The sequence below is a fragment of the Staurois parvus genome, unplaced genomic scaffold (assembly GCF_062004578.1).
Source record: "Staurois parvus isolate SC_StPar_1 unplaced genomic scaffold, SC_StPar_1.0 ptg000602l, whole genome shotgun sequence".
Lineage (NCBI taxonomy): Eukaryota > Metazoa > Chordata > Amphibia > Anura > Ranidae > Staurois > Staurois parvus.
Window position 1 is genome coordinate 490,130 of NW_028318398.1, and position 22,578 is coordinate 512,707.

Here is a 22,578-nt window from a genome sequence, read left to right on the forward strand (position 1 = left end):
ACCACGCTTAAATTCACTGAGCTCCTGAGAGCGACCCATTCTTCCACAAATGTTTGTAGAAGCAGTCTCCATGCCTAGGGGCTTGATTTTATTTACCTGTGGCCATGGAGGTGATTGGAACACCTGAATCCAATGATTTGCAGGGGTTTCCCGATACTTATGGCAATATATTGTATATCTTTGTTGTTTAAATGCAATAAAAAATATCCACAAAAAAAGCCCAAGGTCAAAGTAGCTGCCATCACACATCACAGACAGTGCAGTAGTACCCATGTCTACAACAATGAAGTCATACCATACTTATCAGACATTGAATATTGCAGAAGTCCATGGTGGGTCCAGGTGGGTGTTGGAGTAGCAGGTGTTGGGGAAAGAGACCAATGTGCCAAAACCTGGAAGGTTTTGCAGGACTCAGCTGGCTGTGTCAGAGGAAGTCTGGTGTGTGCCCCCTCTGCAAGGGAAGTGAGGGTGGTAAACTGACCAGACAGGTTTAGTGGGCAAACACCAGCTTGTAGACATCAGTCACCCACAACAAACCAGTGTCGGGGGTGTCTCATGTCACATGGGTGTCACCAAGAGAAGTTTGAGTATGACTGGCACACTAACATAATAAAAGTGTCTCTGGAAGGAGAAATGGTTCACCACCCACCTCTCTCCAGTGGTTAGCCCACCTTATAAGAAAACCTGAAAGGGAATCCCAGCATATATGTTTACTACAGACGCAAATGATTAGTGCAATAATATTAAAACCAAGTATTCATATTAATGTGGGGGGTTGTAATGCTTCTCAACCATCTCATATAATCCTATATTCTAAATCCTCAACCATAACCAAACCAATAGACAAGAGGGGGCAGTCTCACTTTCAAGGTATCTCATAGATCAATGACAGTATCCTCCCTCTGTCATGCCCTGACCTGGCCACTACTGCATACAACGACTCACTGTCAGCTGCCCTTGACTCCCTGGCACCCTTAACCACACATAGCATTATACCCCGACCACTTCAACCCTGGCAAAATGACCACACGAAATGCCTCAAACGACTCAGTCACGCGCTGGAGCGCTTCTGGCGCAAAACCAGATCCCCTCGCGCGTTCTCCCTCTACAAAGCTGCCTACCTCGCCTACACCACCTCCCTCCACGCCGCCAAGCAAGCCTATTTCATAACCCTTATCAACACCCTCTCCACCTGTCCTAGCTGCCTCTTCTGCATTTTTAAATCCCTGCTCTCTGCCCCCCACCTCCACCCAGCACCTCACTCACCGCCCAAGAGATTGCCAATCACTTCCAAAACAAACAAACTGGAACAGGGTAAGTGAGCGCAAATCTCAAGACAGCAGCTAGCACACAAGGCAATCCTCAACACCAAAAAAACAAAATATACAAATGGTATGCAGCGCTAAATAGTATATCAACCATCAATGTAAAGATGGATAAGACAGTAAATCCTCAATCACAATATGAATAGTTCCATATAAATGAAGATATAAATGTACAAATGTAATGAATCTATTCAATTACATTTGTACATTTATATCTTCATTTATATGGAACTATTCATATTGTGATTGAGGATTTACTGTCTTATCCATCTTTACATTGATGGTTGATATACTATTTGGAATAACAATTTTTATTGATTTTCAAAAATATACAAACAGTATGTTTAAGAAAAAAAAAAGGATAAGAAAAGAAAACAAGCAAAACAGAAAGTTACATCGATGGCAAAACTGCGTAAGGACAGGACCAACAAAAACATAAAATAACAGTGTGAAGGTTATCAGGACCTTACATTTTGGGCCGGCATAGAGGAAATGAAGGTATCCCATGGGAGCCAAATCATCTCAAACACAGCAAACGAACAATTATGTAGTGCAGTCAAGTATTCCATCTGTCTAACATCAGCAATAAGTTTGCACAGAATCGACATTGAAGGAGGGGTAGAAGACAACCAACACATAGGAATGCTTCTCCTAGCCGCGGTCAGAACATGTACAGCAAGTTTTCCGGATGGTTTAGGTAAACCCGGAAATGGTAGACCAAGCAAAAAATGTAGTGGATCAAGTGGGAGAGAGGTACGCATTAGTGATTGTAACAGGGAGAGAACATCTTTCCAGAAAGGAGTAATGGAGCTGCATGTCCAAAAGATATGATAGAGAGAACCCAGGTCTCCACCACAGCGCCAGCAGGCAGGAGAAGCATTCAGATTATAAGCATGAAGAACTTCAGGTGTTTTGTACCATAACATCATGAGCTTGTATATATTTTCCTTAAAAACCACACAAATAGAAGATCTAGATGCATTTTCCCAAATTTTCTTTCACGTTAATAGATCAATATCACATTGTACAAATTGAAACCACCTACGCATGTAAAGGTGAGTGTCATTGGATAAGGAGGGGGCATCTAGAAGTAATTTATATGTGTTAGAAATAATACCCCTTTGGTGGGGACCCTGCATACATAAACGTTCAAAGGAAGTAGGCTTCCCCAGGGTTAATGAGGGTGATAAGGTAGAAGAGAAGTGGCGTATTTGAAGGTAAATATATAGGTGTTGAGAAGGTAGAAGAGCTTTTTTCTGGAGATCTGGGAATGAGTGTAACTTACGAGTCACCGGGTGTACCAAGTGACGCAATTGAAAAAGGTTAGCTACTACCCAACGAGACATCCGGGACATGGCCATATTATCTGGAAGATTAGGGTTATGGAGGATATTTGTCAGTGGGGAGCAATCAGAGGCCAGTGTAAATTTAGCCTTACATTTCTGCCAAACAGTCAGAGAAAAGTGCATGGGACCAAGGAATAGGTGGCGAAAAGAAGAGACATCCACTGTTGAGGTCGACCAAAGGAGGGAGCATGGATGTCAGGGCTCCCGAGTATGACCAGAGGTGTGTGACTGACACAGGGAAACGCAGACTTCAGATATGTTATAAACAATGTAATTTATTGACACTAACAATACAAACATAAACGCAGTGCAAACAAACCAAAGCACCCACAGATAACAGTACATACAGTGCAAGCATCGTCAGGCAGGCCGGGTCAATATCGTGCGGGCAGGTAGGTACAGGGGGAGCAAGCGGAGAATAGTCAGGTCACGAGCAGGGTATAGCAACTAACAGGCAGGTAAGTACAGGGGGTAGGCAGAGAATGGTCGGGGTCACAAGCCAGGGATCAGAACAGGAGAAGTCAGCAGAGGTCAGAATCAAGCCGGGTCAGCAACAAGACAGGAACAGGGACAGGGACAGGATGCAGGAACAAGATACAGGGCCCAGGAAAAACACAACACCAAGGCAGAGTCTGCGGGTCTGTCCATCCCTTAAATACCCCAGTATAATCAGTTCCAGGTGTTAGCTGGCTGCAAAGTTGAGTCTCTGATTGCTGGGAGCACCCGCTGGCCAGCCCTGGTACTGCAGATCAAAAGGCAGGTGAGTCCCACCATTGCTGGCCAGTCCATTCCTGACAGTACCCCCCCCTCAAGGAGCGGCCTCAGGACGCTCCAAACAGTCCTAGCTGGGAAAAATGTTCCACCGCCCGGGTCTGGTAACTGGCGGGATATCAAAGACTGGCACACCGGGCAGGACTCCGGGCAGAGGCACACCGGGCAGAGGCACATTGGGCAAAGGCACACCGGGCAGAGGCACATCGGGCTGGACTCCGGGCAGAGGCACATCGGGCTGGACTCCGGGCAGAGGCACATCGGGCAGGACTCCGGGCAGAGGCACATCGGGCAGGACTCCGGGCAGAGGCACATCGGGCCGGACTCCGGGCAGAGGCACATCGGGCCGGACTCCGGGCAGAGGCACATCGGGCCGGACTCCGGGCAGAGGCACATCGGGCCGGACTCCGGGCAGAGGCACATCGGGCCGGACTCCGGGCAGAGGCACATCGGGCCGGACTCCGGGCAGAGGCACATCGGGCCGGACTCCGGGCAGAGGCACATCGGGCCGGACTCCGGACAGAGGCACATCGGGCCGGACTCCGGACAGAGGCACATCGGATTACCAGGCGAAGCAGCAGGCAGCGGGCCACCAGGCGGGGCAGCAGGCACCGGGCCCCCAGGCGGGGCAGCAGGCATCGGGCCCCCAGGCGGGGCAGCAGGCACCGGGCCCCCAGGCGGGGCAGCAGGCAGTGGGCCCTCGGGCGGAGCAGCAGGCAGCGGGCCCCCGGGCGGAGCAGCAGGCACCGGGCCCCCGGGCGGAGCAGCAGGCGTCGGGCCCCCGGGCGGGGCGACAGGCGTCGGGCCCCCGGGCGGGGCGACAGGCGTCGGGCCCCCAGGCGGGGCGACAGGCGTCGGGCCCCCAGGCGGGGCGACAGGCGTCGGGCCCCCAGGCGGGGCAACAGGCATCGGGCCCCCAGGCGGGGCAACAGGCATCGGGCCCCCAGGCGGGGCAACAGGCATCGGGCCCCCAGGCGGAGCGGCGGGCGCCGGACCCCCAGATGGAGCGACAGGTCTCGGGCCCTCAGGCGGAGCGGCGGGCGCCGGACCCCCAGGTGGAGCGACAGGTCTCGGGCCCTCAGGCGGAGCGGCGGGCGCCGGACCCCCAGGTGGAGCGACAGGTCTCGGGCCCCCAGGCGGAGCGACAGGTCTCGGGCCCCCAGGCGGAGCGGCGGGCCCCGGACCCCCAGGTGGAGCGACAGGTCTCGGGCCCTCAGGCGGAGCGGCGGGCGCCGGACCCCCAGGTGGAGCGACAGGTCTCGGGCCCTCAGGCGGAGCGGCGGGTGCCGGACCCCCAGGTGGAGCGACAGGTCTCGGGCCCCCAGGCGGAGCGACAGGTCTCGGGCCCCCAGGCGGAGCGGCGGGCGCCGGACCCCCAGATGGAGCGACAGGTCTCGGGCCCTCAGGCAGAGCGGCGGGCGCCGGACCCCCAGGTGGAGCGACAGGTCTCGGGCCCTCAGGCGGAGCGGCGGGCGCCGGACCCCCAGGTGGAGCGACAGGTCTCGGGCCCCCAGGCGGAGCGACAGGTCTCGGGCCCCCAGGCGGAGCGGCGGGCGCCGGACCCCCAGATGGAGCGACAGGTCTCGGGCCCTCAGGCGGAGCGGCGGGCGCCGGACCCCCAGGTGGAGCGACAGGTCTCGGGCCCCCAGGCGAAGCGGCGGGCACCGAGTCACCAGGCACGACAGTGGGCTCCGAGTCAACTGGCATGACCGCTGGCACTGGGTCAGATATTGGATCGTCTGGCTGGACAGCGGGCATCGGGTCACCAGGCATCAGGTCATTTGGCTCGACAGCGGGCACCGCGTCATCTGGCAAGGCAGTGGGCTCCGAGTCAACAGGCACGACAGTGGGCTCTGAGTCAATTGGCACGACAGCGGGCACCGGGTCATCAGGTACCAGATTGTCTGGCTCGACAGCGGGCGTCGGGTCACCTTGTATGACAGCGGGCCCTGGGTCACCAGGCATCAGGTCATTTGGCTTGCCAGTGGGCACCGCGTCATCTGGCAAGGCAGTGGGCACCGGGTCACCAGGCATTGGATCGTCTGGCTCGACAGCGGGCATCGGGTCACCAGGTATGACAGCAGGCACTGGGTCACCAGGCATCAGGTCATTTGGCTCGCCAGCGGGCACCGCGTCATCTGGCAAGGCAGTGGGCACCGAGTCACCAGGTACGACAGCGGGCTCTGAGTCAATTGGCACGACAGCGGGCACCGGGTCATCAGGTACCGGATTGTCTGGCTCGACCGCAGGTATCGGGTCACCAGGTATGACAGCGGGCACCAGGTCATCAGGTACCGGATTGTCTGGCTCGGCAGCGGGCATCAGGTCACCAGGCCTAATAGGATCGTCAGGCTGGATCAGTTCATCATGCTGGGTAGAGGCATCAGGCTGAGTAAAGGCATCAGGCTGAGTAGAGGCTTCAGGCTGAGTAGAGGCTTCAGGCTGAGGAGAGGCTTCAGGCTGAGTAGAGGCTTCAGGCTGAGGAGAGGCTTCAGGCTGAGTAGAGGCTTCAGGCTGAGTAGAGGCTTCAGGCTGAGTAGAGGCTTCAGGCTGAGTAGGGGCTTCAGGCTGAGTAGAGGCTTCAGGCTGAGTACAGGCATCAGGCTGAGTAGAGGCTTCAGGCTGAACCACGGAAGGCAGGTTCACCGGTTTGGATACTGGCAGGATGGTATTGGTTGGAAAGAATTTTCGCTTTTTTCTGGTTTTAACTACTGGAGCACTGCAAGTAAACACAGGTCTGCAAACGAATGGAGCAGCTGGAGACAGAGAAGAGCTGGAGGATGGAACAGGAGAGGGAGCAGTTGCTACAGAGGGCTTTTTTACAGGGTTAAAGGCAGGATAGGTGCAGCGAGTGGGAACAGGGTACTGACATGTGGTAGATAGCCAAGTATACTGGGCTGTAACTGGAGGTGCTGTTGGGAATACAGGAGTAGAGCTTTGAGGAAATAGGTTAGAAGCAGGACTGGGTCTTTGTAAGCTGACTGAGGCTGGGTGCAACAAGTCTGTCCATGTCTGCAGTATGGGTTGAACAAAGCTGAGCTTACACAAAGCCTGTCTGACCAAAGAGTTCACTGCGTTTATACAATCTCTGAGTACCTGTGGTGAACATGTGGAATAACGCTCCAGAAAGTAACCCACATCATCCTCTAATAACCATACCAGGGACTCTACCTGGTCTGCACTAAATGGTGGCAAAAATTCATCCCTGCATTCGGGGGAACCAGACGAAACCAACTCAGCACAAACCTCAATCAATGGCTGCACCTCAGAGAACTCTGTGCCCTGATCTACTAGAACATGAGCGAGCCGTATACATTCTAGCAGTTCATCCCGGGGATACTCCTTCAGAGTTTGATAAGCATACTCCCTGTCATCAAACACTAGCAGATATAAATACACAACCTCATCAGATCCATCCTTCCCAGCAACAAGCCAAGATGGCTTCCCTGTGCAGCCACTTCTGGTCAGGATTGGCCTTGGTGTAATGTCAGGGCTCCCGGGTATGACCAGAGGTATGTGACTGACGCAGGGAAACGCAGGCTTCAGATATGTTATAAACAATGTAATTTATTGACACTAACCATACAAACATAAACGCAGTGCAAACAAACCAAACCACCCACAGCTAACAGTACATACAGTGCAAGCGTCGTCAGGCAGGCCGGGTCAATATCGTGCGGGCAGGTAGGTACAGGGGGAGCAAGTGGAGAATAGTCAGGTCACGAGCAGGGTACAGCAACTAACAGGCAGGTAAGTACAGGGGGTAGGCAGAGAATGGTCGGGGTCACAAGCCAGGGATCAGAACAGGAGAAGTCAGCAGAGGTCAGAATCAAGCCGGGTCAGCGACAGGAACAGGGACAGGGACAGGATGCAGGATGCAGGATGCAGGATGCAGGGCCCAGGAAAAACACAACACCAAGGCAGAGTCTGCGGGTCTGTCCATCCCTTAAATACCCCAGCATAATCAGTTCCAGGTGTTAGCTGGCTGCAAAGTTGAGTCTCTGATTGCTGGGAGCACCCGCTGGCCAGCCCTGGTACTGCAGATCAAAAGGCAGGTGAGTCCCACCATTGCTGGCCAGTCCATTCCTGACAATGGATGAGCCGGAGACAATTGTAAAGATTCGATTTCAGCCCACATGTTGGGAGGATAGTGAGTAGACCATGACATGAGAAAACGAAGATGAGTTGCATAGTAGTATGTTATTATATCCGGTGCCCCCAAGCCCCCCCTAGAACGCGGAGAAAGCAAAACAGAACGTGCAATCCTGTGCCGCTTGTTGTGCCAAATAAAATGCAGGAAAGATTTCTGGAGGGAGTGAAGTTTGGACATAGGAACGGGAACGGGGAGAGTCGCAAACAGGTATAACAGTTTGGGTAATACGGTCATTTTTAGTACATTAATGCGTCCGAGAAAAGAAATGGGCAGGGCATCCCAGTGTTTCAGAGAACGAGAAATTGCTATAAATAATGGGGGGAAATTGGCCTCGTATATGGATTGGTAAGAGGAAATCAGATTAGTACCTAAATATTTTAGAGAGTGGGTGCACCACCGGTAGGGAAAGGCTTCCTGAAGCGAGGATAAAACGCCAGAAGGGACATGTATCGGGAGTGCCTCAGTTTTAGACGTGTTAACTTTGTAGCCAGATATGGCCCCAAATTGTTTCAAGGTCTTATGCAAAATAGGTAGGGAGGTATGGGGACTCGCAAGCGTGAGGAGGATGTCATCAGCAAACAGCGATAATTTGTATTCATGGTTATGGGATCGTATCCCGCGAATATCCGGATTCGACCTTATGGCGATGGCTAATGGTTCCAGACAAAGAATGAACAGTAAAGGAGAGAGTGGGCAACCCTGACGTGTACCATTTGACATCTGAAAGGGGAGTGAAAAAAAAGAGGCTAATCTGACCTGCGAAAAGGGGGAAGAATAAAGGGCCTTCAAGGCTGCTACAAATGGACCCCTGAAACCATATCTTTCCAAGACCATGAACATGTAAGGCCAACTTAAACGGTCAAAAGCTTTTTGAGATTCTAAACTTAATAATATAGCGGGAGTGGAGGATCGGTTAATCAAGTCAACCAGATCAATAGATCTCCTGGTATTATCTGCAGCATGTCTGGCAGGTACAAAGCCCACTTGGTCCCTATGTATGAGTTTGGAAATAATTCCAGACAGTCGGTTGGCCAAGATTTTAGTGAAAATCTTGTAATCGGAGTTAAGTAGGGCAATGGGGCGGTAGTTATAAATACAATGTGAAAATGATATCCAAAAACACCCTTACACCTATACTAATTCAAAATTGGAAAAAACTTTCAACCCCTGAAAGCTTAAACTCAAATAGATAAGTCCAAAAGAAAATCTACCCTCTTTAAACAAATAGTCTACCTATATGTGCAACAACAAAAGTTTCCCCATATAATTATATGCGTAAACTAACACAAAATCATAAAGTCCAGTGTCTCAGTGATCCAAACCAAATCATAAAAGTCCAGTGTCTCGACTCCTAACTGTCTCTCTCTTATGATTAAGTCCCGGATGGGACGAAACGCGTCAAGAGGAAGTGACGTCATACGCAAGGAGCAGGAACCGGAAGTGTCACAGCGGCCATCTTTGTTGGGGAATCGCTGGATACTCGTGTGTGAACTGCCTGGGAAACTGTGGGAACTGCCTGGTAATCCCCACAGAGTGGGGTTTTTCCAAACCGCTTATTTTTAATTCAATATGCAAGCAGATTCATTAAAATGATATTACTCTGAATACATATGGAGGTACGTTATGCTTCATAGACCTATGAATGTGGATGACAGTTTAACATTACCCTAACAAAAAGTGAAGGAGGAGAGGAGGATAAAGTTCCTTTGGAGGATTTCTACATAATATATGATCAAGGCGTGGGTTATTTCTACTGTTGGTAAGGGTATATTGGCCTTATTCACTAGAAGTGTCACGTGTGGGTAGTAATCTCACTGAGTGGATCACTTCAGGATTTTACAATTTTTTGAGCACGAGTGTTTTATTACCTTTTTTGGAAGGTTTTCACAAGTGTTTCACTATTTTATATCACTTATAAGTTGCACAATTTTATGATACACATTTGTGTGTGCATGTATGCGTATATATATATATATATATATATATATATTTTTTTTTTTTTTTTTCTGATTATATTATGGTAATGCACTATTGTGAGTTTCTTTATTTTTGAGGTTTTTTTACGATCAACACTGCAAGAAATACAATTTTTTTTTAGTTCTATTATTTTTTATCGAGACACTGGACTTTTATGATTTGGTTTGGATCACTGAGACACTGGACTTTATGATTTGGTTTGGATCACTGAGACACTGGACTTTTATGATTTGGTTTGGATCACTGAGACACTGGACTTTATGATTTGGTTTGGATCACTGAGACACTGGACTTTTATGATTTGGTTTGGATCACTGAGACACTGGACTTTATGATTTTGTGTTAGTTTACGCATATAATTATATGGGGAAAATTTTGTTGTTGCACATATAGGTAGACTATTTGTTTAAAGAGGGTAGATTCTCTTTTGGACTTATCTATTTGAATGGGTCGGTAGTTGTCTACTATAGAGTGATCTTTATCGGGTTTGGGGATAACCGAGATATATACTCGGGAGAATTCAGTCTGGGGTGTGACCCCCTTGAAAAGATCTCGATAAAAGGAGAGGAGATGAGGAGCCAGGATACCAATAAAAGATTTATAGTAGGAGTAGGGCAATCCGTCCGGTCCTGGGGCTTTACGAGAGGGAAGATGTTTAATTGTGTCAAACAATTTCTCTGGCGTAATATCAGCGTTAAGGGTGGCAATGTCTGAAGGTGAAAGACTCGGAAGTGACAGGGGGTCAAAAAAAATTATCAAAAGATAACTGTGTGAGGGGCGGGTGAAGGTCCGGGGTCAAACAGTTATAAAGATTCTAATAGTATGAGCCAAAAAGGGATGCCATGACCTGAGGATCATAGGTAGGGCTTCCATTCGGTTGGATTAAAAGATCAGGCATCGTGGAAGGAGACTGAGCTTTGTGTCGATTGACTAACATACGATGGGGTTTGTTGGAAAATTCGTAAAATTTTTGCTTAACCCATAAGAGGGATTGCGCAGACTTACTAGAGTCAAGAGTTTTAATGCGGTCACGTAGAGATGTTACCTTCCGGAGCCCAGAAATGGACGGCTTGGCCAACAACTCTCGTTCTGCCAAAGATAGTTGATGGATGAGAGAAGCCCTAGCACTCGCTGAGGATTTTTTTAAACGAGAACCCATAGAAATACAGAGTCCTCGAAATACCGCCTTATGAGCCTCCCATAGGGTTGAGGAAGAAGCTACGGAGCCAACATTGTGGGTGAAATAGGTATCAAGTCCCCGTGACAGTTCATCCCTAAGATGTTCTGTAGAAAGAAAGGTCTCATTAAGGCGCCAATGACATGGTTTGGGTATAATAGGAGGGAAAAAAAGGTTTAAAGTCAGAGAGGCATGGTCAGACCAGGTAATTGGGTTGATTTCAGAGGCGACCAGGAGTGGAAGAAGTGGGGCAGAGATAAAAAAATGATCTAGGCGGGAAAAACTATGGTGAGGGGTGGAGTAGAAAGTAAATTGTTTATGGAGGGGGTGTTTAATCCGCCAGGCATCGAAGAGACGATGCTCCCTTATCAGTCTACGGAAAGATTTTGAAGAGGAGCATTGCCGCTTCGAGGGTGTGGACTCGAAAAGAACTTTCCTGCCTTTATGGGGGGAAAAAAACAAATTGAAATCGCCCCCAACAATCACATGCGAAATGGGAAAGGAATCTAAGTTGGCGAGTGTTTGTGAAAGAAATTGCAATTGACCCGAATTTGGGGCGTATAGATTCAACAAAACAAGGGGAGTGTCACCAAGCATACATTCCAAAATAATAAAGCGACCGTGTTGGTCAACCCTGGAGGAAACAACCCAAAGGGAGCAGTGTGACCTAATCAAAATTGCCACCCCAGCCTTTCCGGAAGGATCAAAGGCCAAATAGGCTTGGGAAAAAAATTTCGAGGCAAAACGGAAGGAGCCAGTTGATTTGAAATGGTTCTCCTGGACAAAAATAATGTCTGCTCCTGAGGATCGAAATTCCCGCAAAGCCATCCAACGTTTTTGAATGGAATTGAGACCCTTGACATTATATGACAAAAACCTCAAAGCCATTATAAAATAATAATAAAATAAGCACATGTATTAGCATGAGAAATGAATAATATACCATCGATGTAAAAGAATGGAGAACAAAAAACATTACACTAACACAAGAAAGAACAAACACAGTAGTTGACATAAGTATCCGCAAGGATATAAACTTGGGAGCAACAATTTGGCCCAAGTCGCCTAGGCCTATGGCTAGACAAAATCGGGAGCAACACGACAACCAAGACATCAGGGAGATCGCCAAACCCGGCCAGAAAAAACAAAAGTGAAAAAAAAAAAAAAAACACCCAACAATGGTTCGGCCGGCCAGAAATGAAAAACCTGTGGAAAAAAACATGTATAAACCAGGAGGGAAGGATCGGCACCGAAGTCACAACGGAGAAGCACCCCAGGGAGTCATCAGACAGGCGGATCAGTTGTCCGAGGATGTCGTGGACGTGGGGTACGTGAGAGCCTCTTCCGGCCTCTGCGGACTGGAGTCCAGATCTTGTTGGGGGTGGCAGATGGACGAGCTGGAGTGGGTGGCAGAGGGGTCACATCATCTGACAAAGGTGGAAGTCCCAGGCGCTTAAAAAAAGAATCCGCCTAATGAAGATCACGGAGCACAACTTGAGTATTGTCCCTAGTTACGATCAGCCTGAAGGGTAACCCCCACCGATAAAGGACACGGTGTTGCTGAAGGTGTGAGGTGATCGGCTTCAGAGCTCGCCGCTTGGCCAGGGTAATCGGGGACAGATCGCAGAAGAGTTGGAGTCTGTCACCTTTAAATTCCAGAGATGGCTTGTGGCGAACTGCTGATAATAAGGCTTCCTTGCTTTGAAAAAAATGGAAGCGAACAATGACGTCGCGAGGTCTGGTGCCTTCAACAGGTTTTGGGCCCAAGGAGCGATGAGCCCTGTCCATACGCCAATCAGCTTCTGGAACCAAGGGAGCAGTTGCGGTGAAAAAGGATAATAGGTGACGGTGTAGTTGTGCATCATCAATAGATTCGGACATACCGCGTATACGGATATTTTGGCGCCGTTCCCTGTTTTCCAAATCCTCTTGTTGAAGCTGCATTTGGGACATGGAATGTTTCAAATACGCGTTGTCCTCTTCCAGAACATGAACGTATTGCACCAAATCATCAAACTCAGTTTCCAATTTATCCATGCGGTCACCAATCTGCGCTATTTCCCCTCTGAGATCCAACGCCAGTTTTCCAATTTCAGTGGAAATGGATGCGGTGATATTGCGTAAGAATATTTGCAATTTATCATCTAGCGCTGAAATTGGGAGAGATGATGATGTGACAGCCTGCTGGGAAATCTGGGTGGAGGGGTGTTGATTCCCTGAGGCAGGGTGAACTATTGCCCCCCCAGTTATATTCTGGGGATCAGGATCCTCCATCTGGGGCTGGAGCAGGGCAGAGGCAGGCAGAGGAGCTGTAATGCTTGAGGGTGCAGTACCCTCCGTGACCACCGGGGGTCCGGGATCGCTCCCTGGGTTCCTGGACATGCCAGAGGCCGGGGATTGCGGCCTGGATAAGAACCGCCGGAGCGGTGACGGCCGCGGATCCTGTGGCTGCGGGGAGGGGGGCTTCCAGCGCCCTATCTTCCCCATAGAGGGCTCGTTCTGGTGCCGTGCCGGGTGCAGAGGGTGTATGACTCACCCGGAGCTGAAGGAAGGCAGTGGCGCGTGGCGGGTGAGTCCGTGCTGGCCGGGGATGAGCGGAGCTCAGGGTTTACACAGCCGCCATCGTCCCTGGTCGCGCATGCGCCCCCGTTGATATACTATTTAGCGCTGCATACCATTTGTATACTTCCAAAACAAGATTGACGCAATCCGTAAGGACATTGTCAACTCACAATCCACCTCTCCACCCAGACTCCCGCCCTCCTCCAACCCCTCCACCCTCCCCTCCCCTGACCTCATAGCCGCACTACCCCCCACTATACCTAATGCCCCGCACACCATCACCTCCCCAACACTCCGCTCCTACAGCCCAACTACCTCTGAGGAGGTCTCTAAGGTCTTCACTTAAGCCCGCCTCACCACCTGCCTCCTGGACCCTATCCCCTCACAGCTCCTCCAGTCACCCCCCCCCCTCCATCATTAGCTCCCTCACCCACATCTTCAATCTCTCCCTCTCCACCTGCACCTTCCCCTCCCCTCTAAAGCACTCACACATCACCCCCATACTCAAAAAATCCTCCCTTGACCCCACTAACCTTAACAACCTTAGACCCATCTCCCTCCTGGCTTTTACTTCCAAGCTCCTTGAGCGCCTGGCCTACAATCGCCTAAACGCCCACCTCACTGATAACAACCTCCTTGACCCCCTACAGTCTGGCTTCCGTCCCCTGCACTCCACCGAAACCGCCCTACTTAAAATCACCAACGACCTCCTAACCGCCAGAGCCAATGTCCACTATTCTATCCTCCTGCTCCTCAACCTCTCTGCGGCTTTCAACACTGTTCACCACCCTCTCCCTCTAGCCAAACTGCAGTCCCTTGGCATCAGGGATGCTGCTCTCTCCTGGTTCTCCTCCTACCTTTCCCAACGCTCCTTCAGCGTCACCTACAACACTGCCACCTTCCTCCCCCTCTCTGTCGGGGTCCCCCAAGGCTCTGTCTTTGGGCCCCTCCTCTTCTCCATCTATACCTCCTCCCTTGGCAAACTTATTCACGGCTTCAATTACCACCTCTATGCCGACAACACCCAAATTTACCTCTCCACCCCCCACCTCACCCCCTCACTCTCTGCCCGCATCGCCCACCTCCTAAACGACATATCAGACTGGATGTCACTCTATTTCCTCAAACGTAACCTATCCAAAATCCAGCTCCTGATCTTCCCCCCACTCCGCCCCCCCCCATCCTCTCCATCACTACTAACAGCTCCACCATCTCTCCCACCCCACACGCCAAAGTCTTGGGTGTCACCCTGGACTCCCACCTCTCCTTCCTACCCCACATCCAACTGCTATCTAGATCTTTCAGGCTCCACCTCCGCAACATTTCCAAGATACGCACATTCCTCACCCCAGACACCACCAAACAACTCGTACACTCCCTCATCATCTCACACCTGGACTATTGCAATTCCCTTCTCACTGGCTCAAACGAACGCTATCCCCACTCCAGTCGATCCTAAACTCCACGGCTAGACTCATCCACCTCACCAACCGCTCCACATCTGCCACCCCCCTCTGCCAATCTCTTCATTGGCTCCCGATTGCCCAATGCATCAAATTCAAACTGCTAACTCTGACCTACAAAGCCATTCACAACGCCACCCCAAACTACATGACTGACCTGATACCCAAATACTACCCTACCCGTGCCCTCCGCTCCTCACAGGACCTCCTACTGTCTAGCTCCCTGGTCTCCTCCTCCCACGCCCAATTGCAGGACTTCTCTAGGACTTCCCTCATCCTCTGGAACTCCCTCCCCCAATCCATCAGACTGTCACCTACCCTCCTCACCTTCAGGCGCACCCTGAAAACCCTCCTCTTCAGAGAAGCCTACCCCACCCTCACCTAACACCTGACCTCACCTAACAATTAACCTCCTCCACTCCTCCCACCACTCCATCCCCCACAGCCATCTCCTCCTGTACCACCTTCCCCTCCCTCCTAGATTGTAAGCTCGAAAAAGCAGGGCCCTCAAACCCCTCGTGTGTTGTATTGTTGCTGTCTTGTCTCATGTTCTGTCCCCTCTGCTACTGTACAGCGCTGAGCATACCCTTTGGCGCTATATAAATACTATATAATAATATTAGAATAATAATAATAAATTATATATACAATTTACAAATTTGTAAAGTTACAATTTATAAATCTGAATACATGGAGTAATATTCAATACAGAAATTGCACTTATTTTACTGCTCTATATAACATCCTACAGGGTAATTATAATATTCATTTCATAACATTGGTTCCAAAGTCAATAGATGATAACATTACATTTGTTCCCAAAATTTGATACATTGAATTCTTAAAGTGTATGTAGAAAAGCAGTACCTCTGTGCAATACATGCACTTTCCTCAATGTTTTAGCTCCATATATAAGTATAGTAAAGTTCCTGTTGATCTGACAGAAAAGCCCTCAGATTCTAAGTCCTGTCATGGGCTGACAACACAAAGCATTTTTGTGGACTTCTTCACAACAGAGACCAAACCTTCTACAGTCTTATGATAAAAACTAGGAGGGCTAATTAGACTTTTTGAGGTTAGACAGGACGTGTGCGCAGGACACATCTATATGTCTGGCATGATTGATGGGTATTGTTTGCACTTATTGATCAGATCATATACCAAAATGCTGTTTAGAAGAAAAGTACACCCAAAGCTCTTTTGGCTGTACTTCTCATGTGGATCACAGGAGTGCAGTTTGTTCTGCACTCCTTTCACCAGTCTTCAGCTGACAGTGGGCTGAAACCAACTGTCGGCTGAAACCACTTGGCCGGTCCAGACTGGGGAAAGATCCCAAATTTAAAGTCGTGATCCACCCCAGAGTCTGGAGTGACACCTGGCTCAGCCTCTCAGCAAAGCACTGAGAGCCATAACCAGCTTCTCCCACTCCTCCATAGCCCAGCGCTCCAGTTATTGGGGGGGGGGACCGAGCAAACAGCGGTGACTGACAATGCTCAGAGCAGCTGTGAGAACTCAACGATCGGTGATCATGTGATCGCTGAGTTCTCACACTTGGAGCTGGTGGTGGACAGATGTAGCTTCGGACCAATGCTGCATCCACATAGGTAAGTATGGTTTTAAAGAAAAAAAGCAAGCCCACACTTCTCTTTTAATGATATTTTGAGGAGACCAAAAGGTAGCAGATAAGGGAATTTCATTATCAGGTTTAAATACATCTTAAATTAAAACTTGACCTTTATTACTTTTTCTGCTTATAACAAATTTCCTCTACATTCTTCAATCCCTTAAAAGCATCAATCACGTTTTCATATTTTACTACTGGCCATAGCCAGTCTCTACATACAAGGAAGTCCAGCAACCCTATTTTTATGTTACATGATAACTATAGAACCAGAGAAACAATAAAGCTAAAGATCAATCTCTTAATTTATAATACAACGTAACTCTAATATATAAATACTAATTACTCTCCCACAATGAACTGATGGAAATCAGATTGCTAGCTGCGAGCTAAAACAGTATATGTGTTTATTTTCTTAGAAACTTTGACACAGATGCTCATTGTATTGGTATTGATCTTCCTGCAGACAGTGAAAACTGCATGAAATGTCCTGATGATGAATGGCCAAATGAGAAGAAGGATCGGTGTGTTCCAAAATTGGTGGAATTCCTCTCCTACACTGAGGATACAATTGTTGCAGTATTTTCATCTGTCTCCATCCTCTGTTGTCTTCTGACTGGTATAATATTGGGGATATTTGTACATTACCAGGACACCCCCATTGTTAAAGCTAATAACCAGAACCTGAGCTATCTTCTCCTGGTCTCCATCATGCTGAACTTTCTCTGTGTCTTCTTGTTCCTCGGCCGTCCAGTAGATGTAACCTGCATGCTGCGTGTAACCTCTTTTGGTGTCATCTTCTCAGTTGCCGTCTCTTCTCTACTTGCCAAAAGTATCATGGTGTGTATTGCTTTTAAAGCCACCAAACCTGGAAGTCCCTGGAAGAAATGGATGGGAGCCAAACTGCCCAATTTTATAATCTGTGTGTTCTCACTTGTTCAAGTCATAATCTGTGTCACTTGGTTGTCTATTTCTCCTCCCTTCCAGGATCAGGACACTCACTCTTATCAGGGAAAGATCATCATTCAGTGTAATGAGGGTTCAGTTATCGGCTTCTACTCTGTCCTGGGATATATGGGGCTTCTGGCAGCTGTGAGCTTCATTATAGCTTTTTTAGCCAGGACATTACCGGACAGTTTTAATGAGGCCAAGTACATCACCTTCAGCATGCTGGTGTTCTGCAGTGTCTGGATTGCCATGATCCCGGCCTATCTGAGCACTAAAGGGAAAGACATGGTGGCTGTGGAGATTTTTGCTATAATGGCATCAAGTATTGGACTTCTTGGATGTATATTTTTCCAAAAATGTTACATAATTCTGTTCAGACCTGACCTGAATACAAAAACAGGTTTGCTTGAAAACAGAGGATAATGTATATTTTTAGTGTCTATATATATATATATATATATATATATATATATATGATTACTTTGTTAATGTTGCAATTTCATCTATAACAATGCAAATTTTATTTTCTCAGTGTATTGAGAATGGCCACTGTTAAATTTTCATATTTCAGGCTTTTCCAAAGGACCATGCATTTATTTATTGCTGTCTTGAAAAGCTATGAACATCTCTGATATCCGACACCTTGAATTTGTTCAAAACCTTGCGTTTAGAGGTTCCTCTTACTGGCAGCCACATCACTACAGAACAGCCTTTTTCATCGAGGGTGCCCAACATTCTAGCCGCCGACAATATAAACAACCAATGATGTCATCAGTTGATAAGAAGGACATGGAGTCCCTGCACAGCATCCATGCTTGTCCCTCTTCTGCCCCTCTCTGTCAGCTCTGGGGACATTAGCTAAGTGAGAAAGAGAAGCTGAGGGAGAAGAGAAACAATGGAATACTAGCCAGTACCAGTGTGCAAAGGTGTATTTGCTCTGAAAGAATAAATCATCTTTGACGTCGAGTGCCCCACATGTGCAGATGTTGCTGTGTTCTCTGAAACTGTTAGTTTAGTTATTTACATTTTGCAATTTGTGCCTCAAGATTGTGCAAATTTTCAAAGGGTGCCCTGACTAAAGAAGGTTGAAAAACACCGCTACAGAGCACAATAGTTACTTATTGAGGGGAGGAGCCACAGTGACCAGATGGGTGGTTGGGGGAAGTATCCAAAGCATCCTCAAGTATCAGGTATCAGTCCCACCCGTAGGTCTTCAAAAGAGAGATTTCACTTATGACTTTCCACACAAGAAAATATTAAACATGTCCTTTTATAATCTGTTTGTAATATATGTTTTAGTGAAAGAATGTTTTAAATACACTGCTCAAAAAAAAATAAAGGAACACTTTTTAATCTGAGTCTAGCATCAAGTCAATGAAACTCCTGGGATATTGATTTGGTTAGTAGTTATGTAGCAGAGGCGGTTGGTAATCAGTTTCAGTTGCTTTGGTGTTAATGAAAGGAACAACAGGTGCACTTGATGGGCAACAATGAGATGACCCTGAAAACAGGAATGGTTTTTACAGGTGGAGGCCACTGACATTTTTTCCCCTAATCTTTTCTGACTGTTTTTCAATAGTTTCCCATTTGGCTAGGGTCGGTGTCACTACTGGTAGCATGTGGTGATACCTGGACCCTACAGAGGTTGCACAGGCAGCACAACTCCTACAGGATGGCACATCAATACGTGGCATTGCTAGAAGGTTTGCTGTGTCTCCCAGCACAGTCTCAAGAGCATGGAGGAGATTCTAAGAGACAGGCAGTTACTCTAGGAGAGTTGGATAGGGCCGTAGAAGGTCCTTAACCCATCAGCAGGACCGGTATCTGCTCCTTTGTGCAAGGAGGAACAGGATGAGCCCTGCCAGAGCCCTACAAAATGACCTCCAGCAGGCCACTGGTGTGAATGTCTCTGACCAAACAATCAGAAACAGACTTCATGAGGGTGCCCTGAAGGTCCGACAAATTCTAATTGGCCCTGTGTTCACTGCCCGGCACCATAGAGCTCGATTGACATTTGCCATTGAACACCAGAATTGGCAGGTCCACCACTGGTGCCCTGTGCTTTTCACAGATGAGAACAGGTTCACCCTGGGCACATGTGACAGACATGGAAAGGTCTGGAGAAGCCGTGAAAAACATTATGCTGCCTGTAACATGGTTCAGCATGACTGTTTTGGTGGTGGGTCAGTGATAGTCTGGGGAGGCATATCCATGGAGGGACGCACAGACCTCTACAGGCTAGACAATGGCACCCTGACTGCCATTAGAAATTGAGTCCTCTGTAGGTTGATAATTTCCATTTCCAGCAAATGATGGGGCATCCTTATGTTCCTAACACTTTACCCAGTCCATATCAGTACAGATATCCAGCAGGAGATTTTTCCCCACTGAGATCTGATGTGTTGTAAAAGTGTTCCTTTACTTTATCTGAGCCGTGTATATAGTATGTAGATGTATTTGACTATATTAACAAATGCAGTTTGCTATTGTGTATTCTAAAATAATTTTTACTAATCGGTTTCTAGAGGAGTTTTTTAGCTGTAAAAATGCTCTAATGCTGAAAAATGCGTCAAAACAAGGTAAATCTCAGTAAAAGGCCGCAAACTGGTGTTTTTGCATGTTTTTTTTTAGGTAAAAAAATGCTAAAAATGCAAATGCAGAAAAACACAGGAAACCGCTGCTAAAGGCTACTGCAAGAATGCTAAAAAAAGCTGAAAAACTCTTGTTTTTAATATGACTTTATGCAGCTAACATTACCAGCGTTACCAAAACACCCGGTGTGCATGGAGCCTAACTACTCAGCAATACAGGAAATACATACAATAGACGGCCTTAATACTATACTGTACTGTGATCATATTTCCCACTCTTGGGTACATTGTATATTTATCCCTTGTGTGGGCCATTTAGAGAGGGAGGAGTTGTGGGGACCAGAATATGATGCGGTCTTCCCCTTCACTTTCCTTCCCCATCTCCTTTCCCCCTTTTTTTTTTTCTCTTTTTATTTATATTCTTATTTGCCTCCTGCAGCCGAACGACCCCGGTAGGAAACCTCCCTTGAACCTATGGAACTTTAGCATGGCCTAATGGCCTCCCTTTTTGTGGCTATGAGGTTTGCTCCGCAGATATTACTTTGCCCTTAATAGGAGATTTTCTGTACATGGATTGATATCATTTGTTGTAGGGATTGGGGTATTTTATACCACTTTTTGGCTATTGGCCTACATTTGACTTGTACACCCTTTGTCTTTCTTATATTGAGCATACTTTATATTTCAGTTAACTCTTTGCTCATTGATTGTCTTCAATTCTTTATAGTAACATGATTGGTACTTGTACTTGTAATTTGTTGTATAACATAAATAAAAAATATATGGAAAAAAAACCCTCTATGCGCCCATACTATGGAGACTTTTCAGTTTCTCATTCATGACATTTCTTTCTGTAAATGGGAAGAAAAAGGTGTATATTGGTTGGCAACCATACTACTCAAATGTGAATTGCTTCCCTTTGAAAAATTGCAACTCATTCAATTCTGCAGATTTCTATGCCCAAAAAAGAGCTGGAGGCATTGGACTGACATTCCCACAAAGGTAAAAGGCATTTCCCTCTTTTTGAGCTTTTACAATGCAAAACAATATTTACTAAATTTCCCACAATGACTAAATGGGAAAGAGCCCATAACATATCCATCACAGATCACCAAAAAAAAAAAAATGCCGCTTCCACTCCTTGATCTTGATTCTTTTATTTTATAAACTCAAAAGTCCTGCTTTGACTTGAACACTCCTTGTATATTACTTTTATTGGTATGTTACTATCCTGTTACTGCAGACAACTCTCTGGATTATTGGAAGTTTGCAAATCATATTTTTTCATTCCCTTTTTTTGTTCTTTTCTGTTTCTATTTTCTGTTATTCTGAAACTCCATTAAAGAATTATTCAAAGTAGAATTTAAAATACAATTTCTGTCATCAGTGTCCAAAAAAATACCCTTTTTTTTAAATGCCTGCTCAAGATATCAAAAATTGTCACCTTTTCAAAAAGGCTCTCTGGTTTTGGTGCAATCCTGTCTTTCCATTTTAGGTGTCCATATGATACTAATGTTTATTCTGTGGATTTCTTAAAAAGACTTTATAGCTATAGCACAAACCTTAATACTATTGGCATTGCCGGTGACCAAAGAAAGATACTATATTTTTTTTACAGATGCTAATTGCCTGCTCATATTCTCAGAAATTATGCCTTGATCAAAAAGTCTTTCTAGCTGTAATTGTACAGTTGTATGCTATTTCCATCATCAATGTAAAAAAAAAAATACAGTAATATTTTTTTTTACAGATGCTAAATGACTGCTCAGGATTTCAGAAGTTGTGGCGTATTCAGCTGTGCTGCAAACCTGTATGCTATTTGCATCTTCAGTTGACAAAAAAGGAACTTTTTTCTATACATGCTAAATGTCTGCTCAAGCTCTCAGAAATGTTGTCATGTCAAAAAAAGGCTTTTTAGCTGTTAGGAAACATTTTTTTTGTCAGTGTTAAAAAAGCTTCATTTTTTTCAGATGCTAAATGCATGCTCAAAATTTCAGTAATTGTGCCCTGTTTAAAAATGCTTTCTAGCTGTGGTGCAAATCTGTATGTTTTTACCATTGAAAGTAAAAAAAAAAGAAACTAATATTGTTTTACAGATGCTAAATACCCGCTCCAGCTTTCAGTAAACTGTAAGCCATTTTCATCATCATTGTCCAAAAAAAGACACTCTGGGGTTGATTTACTAAATGCAGATAGACAGTTGCTCCAGAGCTTAGTAAATGAAGTAAAGCTTCACTTTGCAAAGAATACCCAATCACGTGCAAGAAAAATAAAAAAACAGCATTTTTGCTTGCACATGATTGGATGATGGAAGTCAGAAGAGCTTCTACTCATTTATTAAGCCCTGGAGCAACTGCACTTGCAGAGTGCAACTGCAATTTGCAAAGTGCAGCCTGTTTGCTTTTAGTAAATAAACTCCACTGTTTTACAAATGCTAAATGCCTGCTCAAGCCCTTAAAAATTGTGACCTGTTCAAAAAAGGCTTAGCTGGTGTTTAAACCTGTATGGTTTAATTATTGAAGTCCAAAAAAAGACACTTACTTTTTTTTGGATGTTAAATGCCTGCTCAAACTCTCAGAAATTGTGGCCTGCTCAAAAAGGATTTTTTAGCTGTGGTGAAAACCTGTATGCTATTTCCTTTGCT

The 22,578-nt window shown here is 46.9% G+C and overlaps 1 protein-coding gene across 1 annotated transcript in view; it reads left to right on the forward strand.

Moving 5' to 3' along the window:
• Positions 1-17,766, forward strand: part of LOC149449821 (vomeronasal type-2 receptor 26-like) — a 42,995-nt gene extending 25,229 nt beyond the window's left edge. Inside the window, exon 7 of the mRNA XM_089692716.1 lies at positions 16,862-17,766. Coding sequence (XP_089548842.1) covers positions 16,862-17,766 — 905 coding nt within the window. The remainder of the gene's footprint in view (positions 1-16,861) is intronic.
• Positions 17,767-22,578: the final 4,812 nt, after the last annotated feature.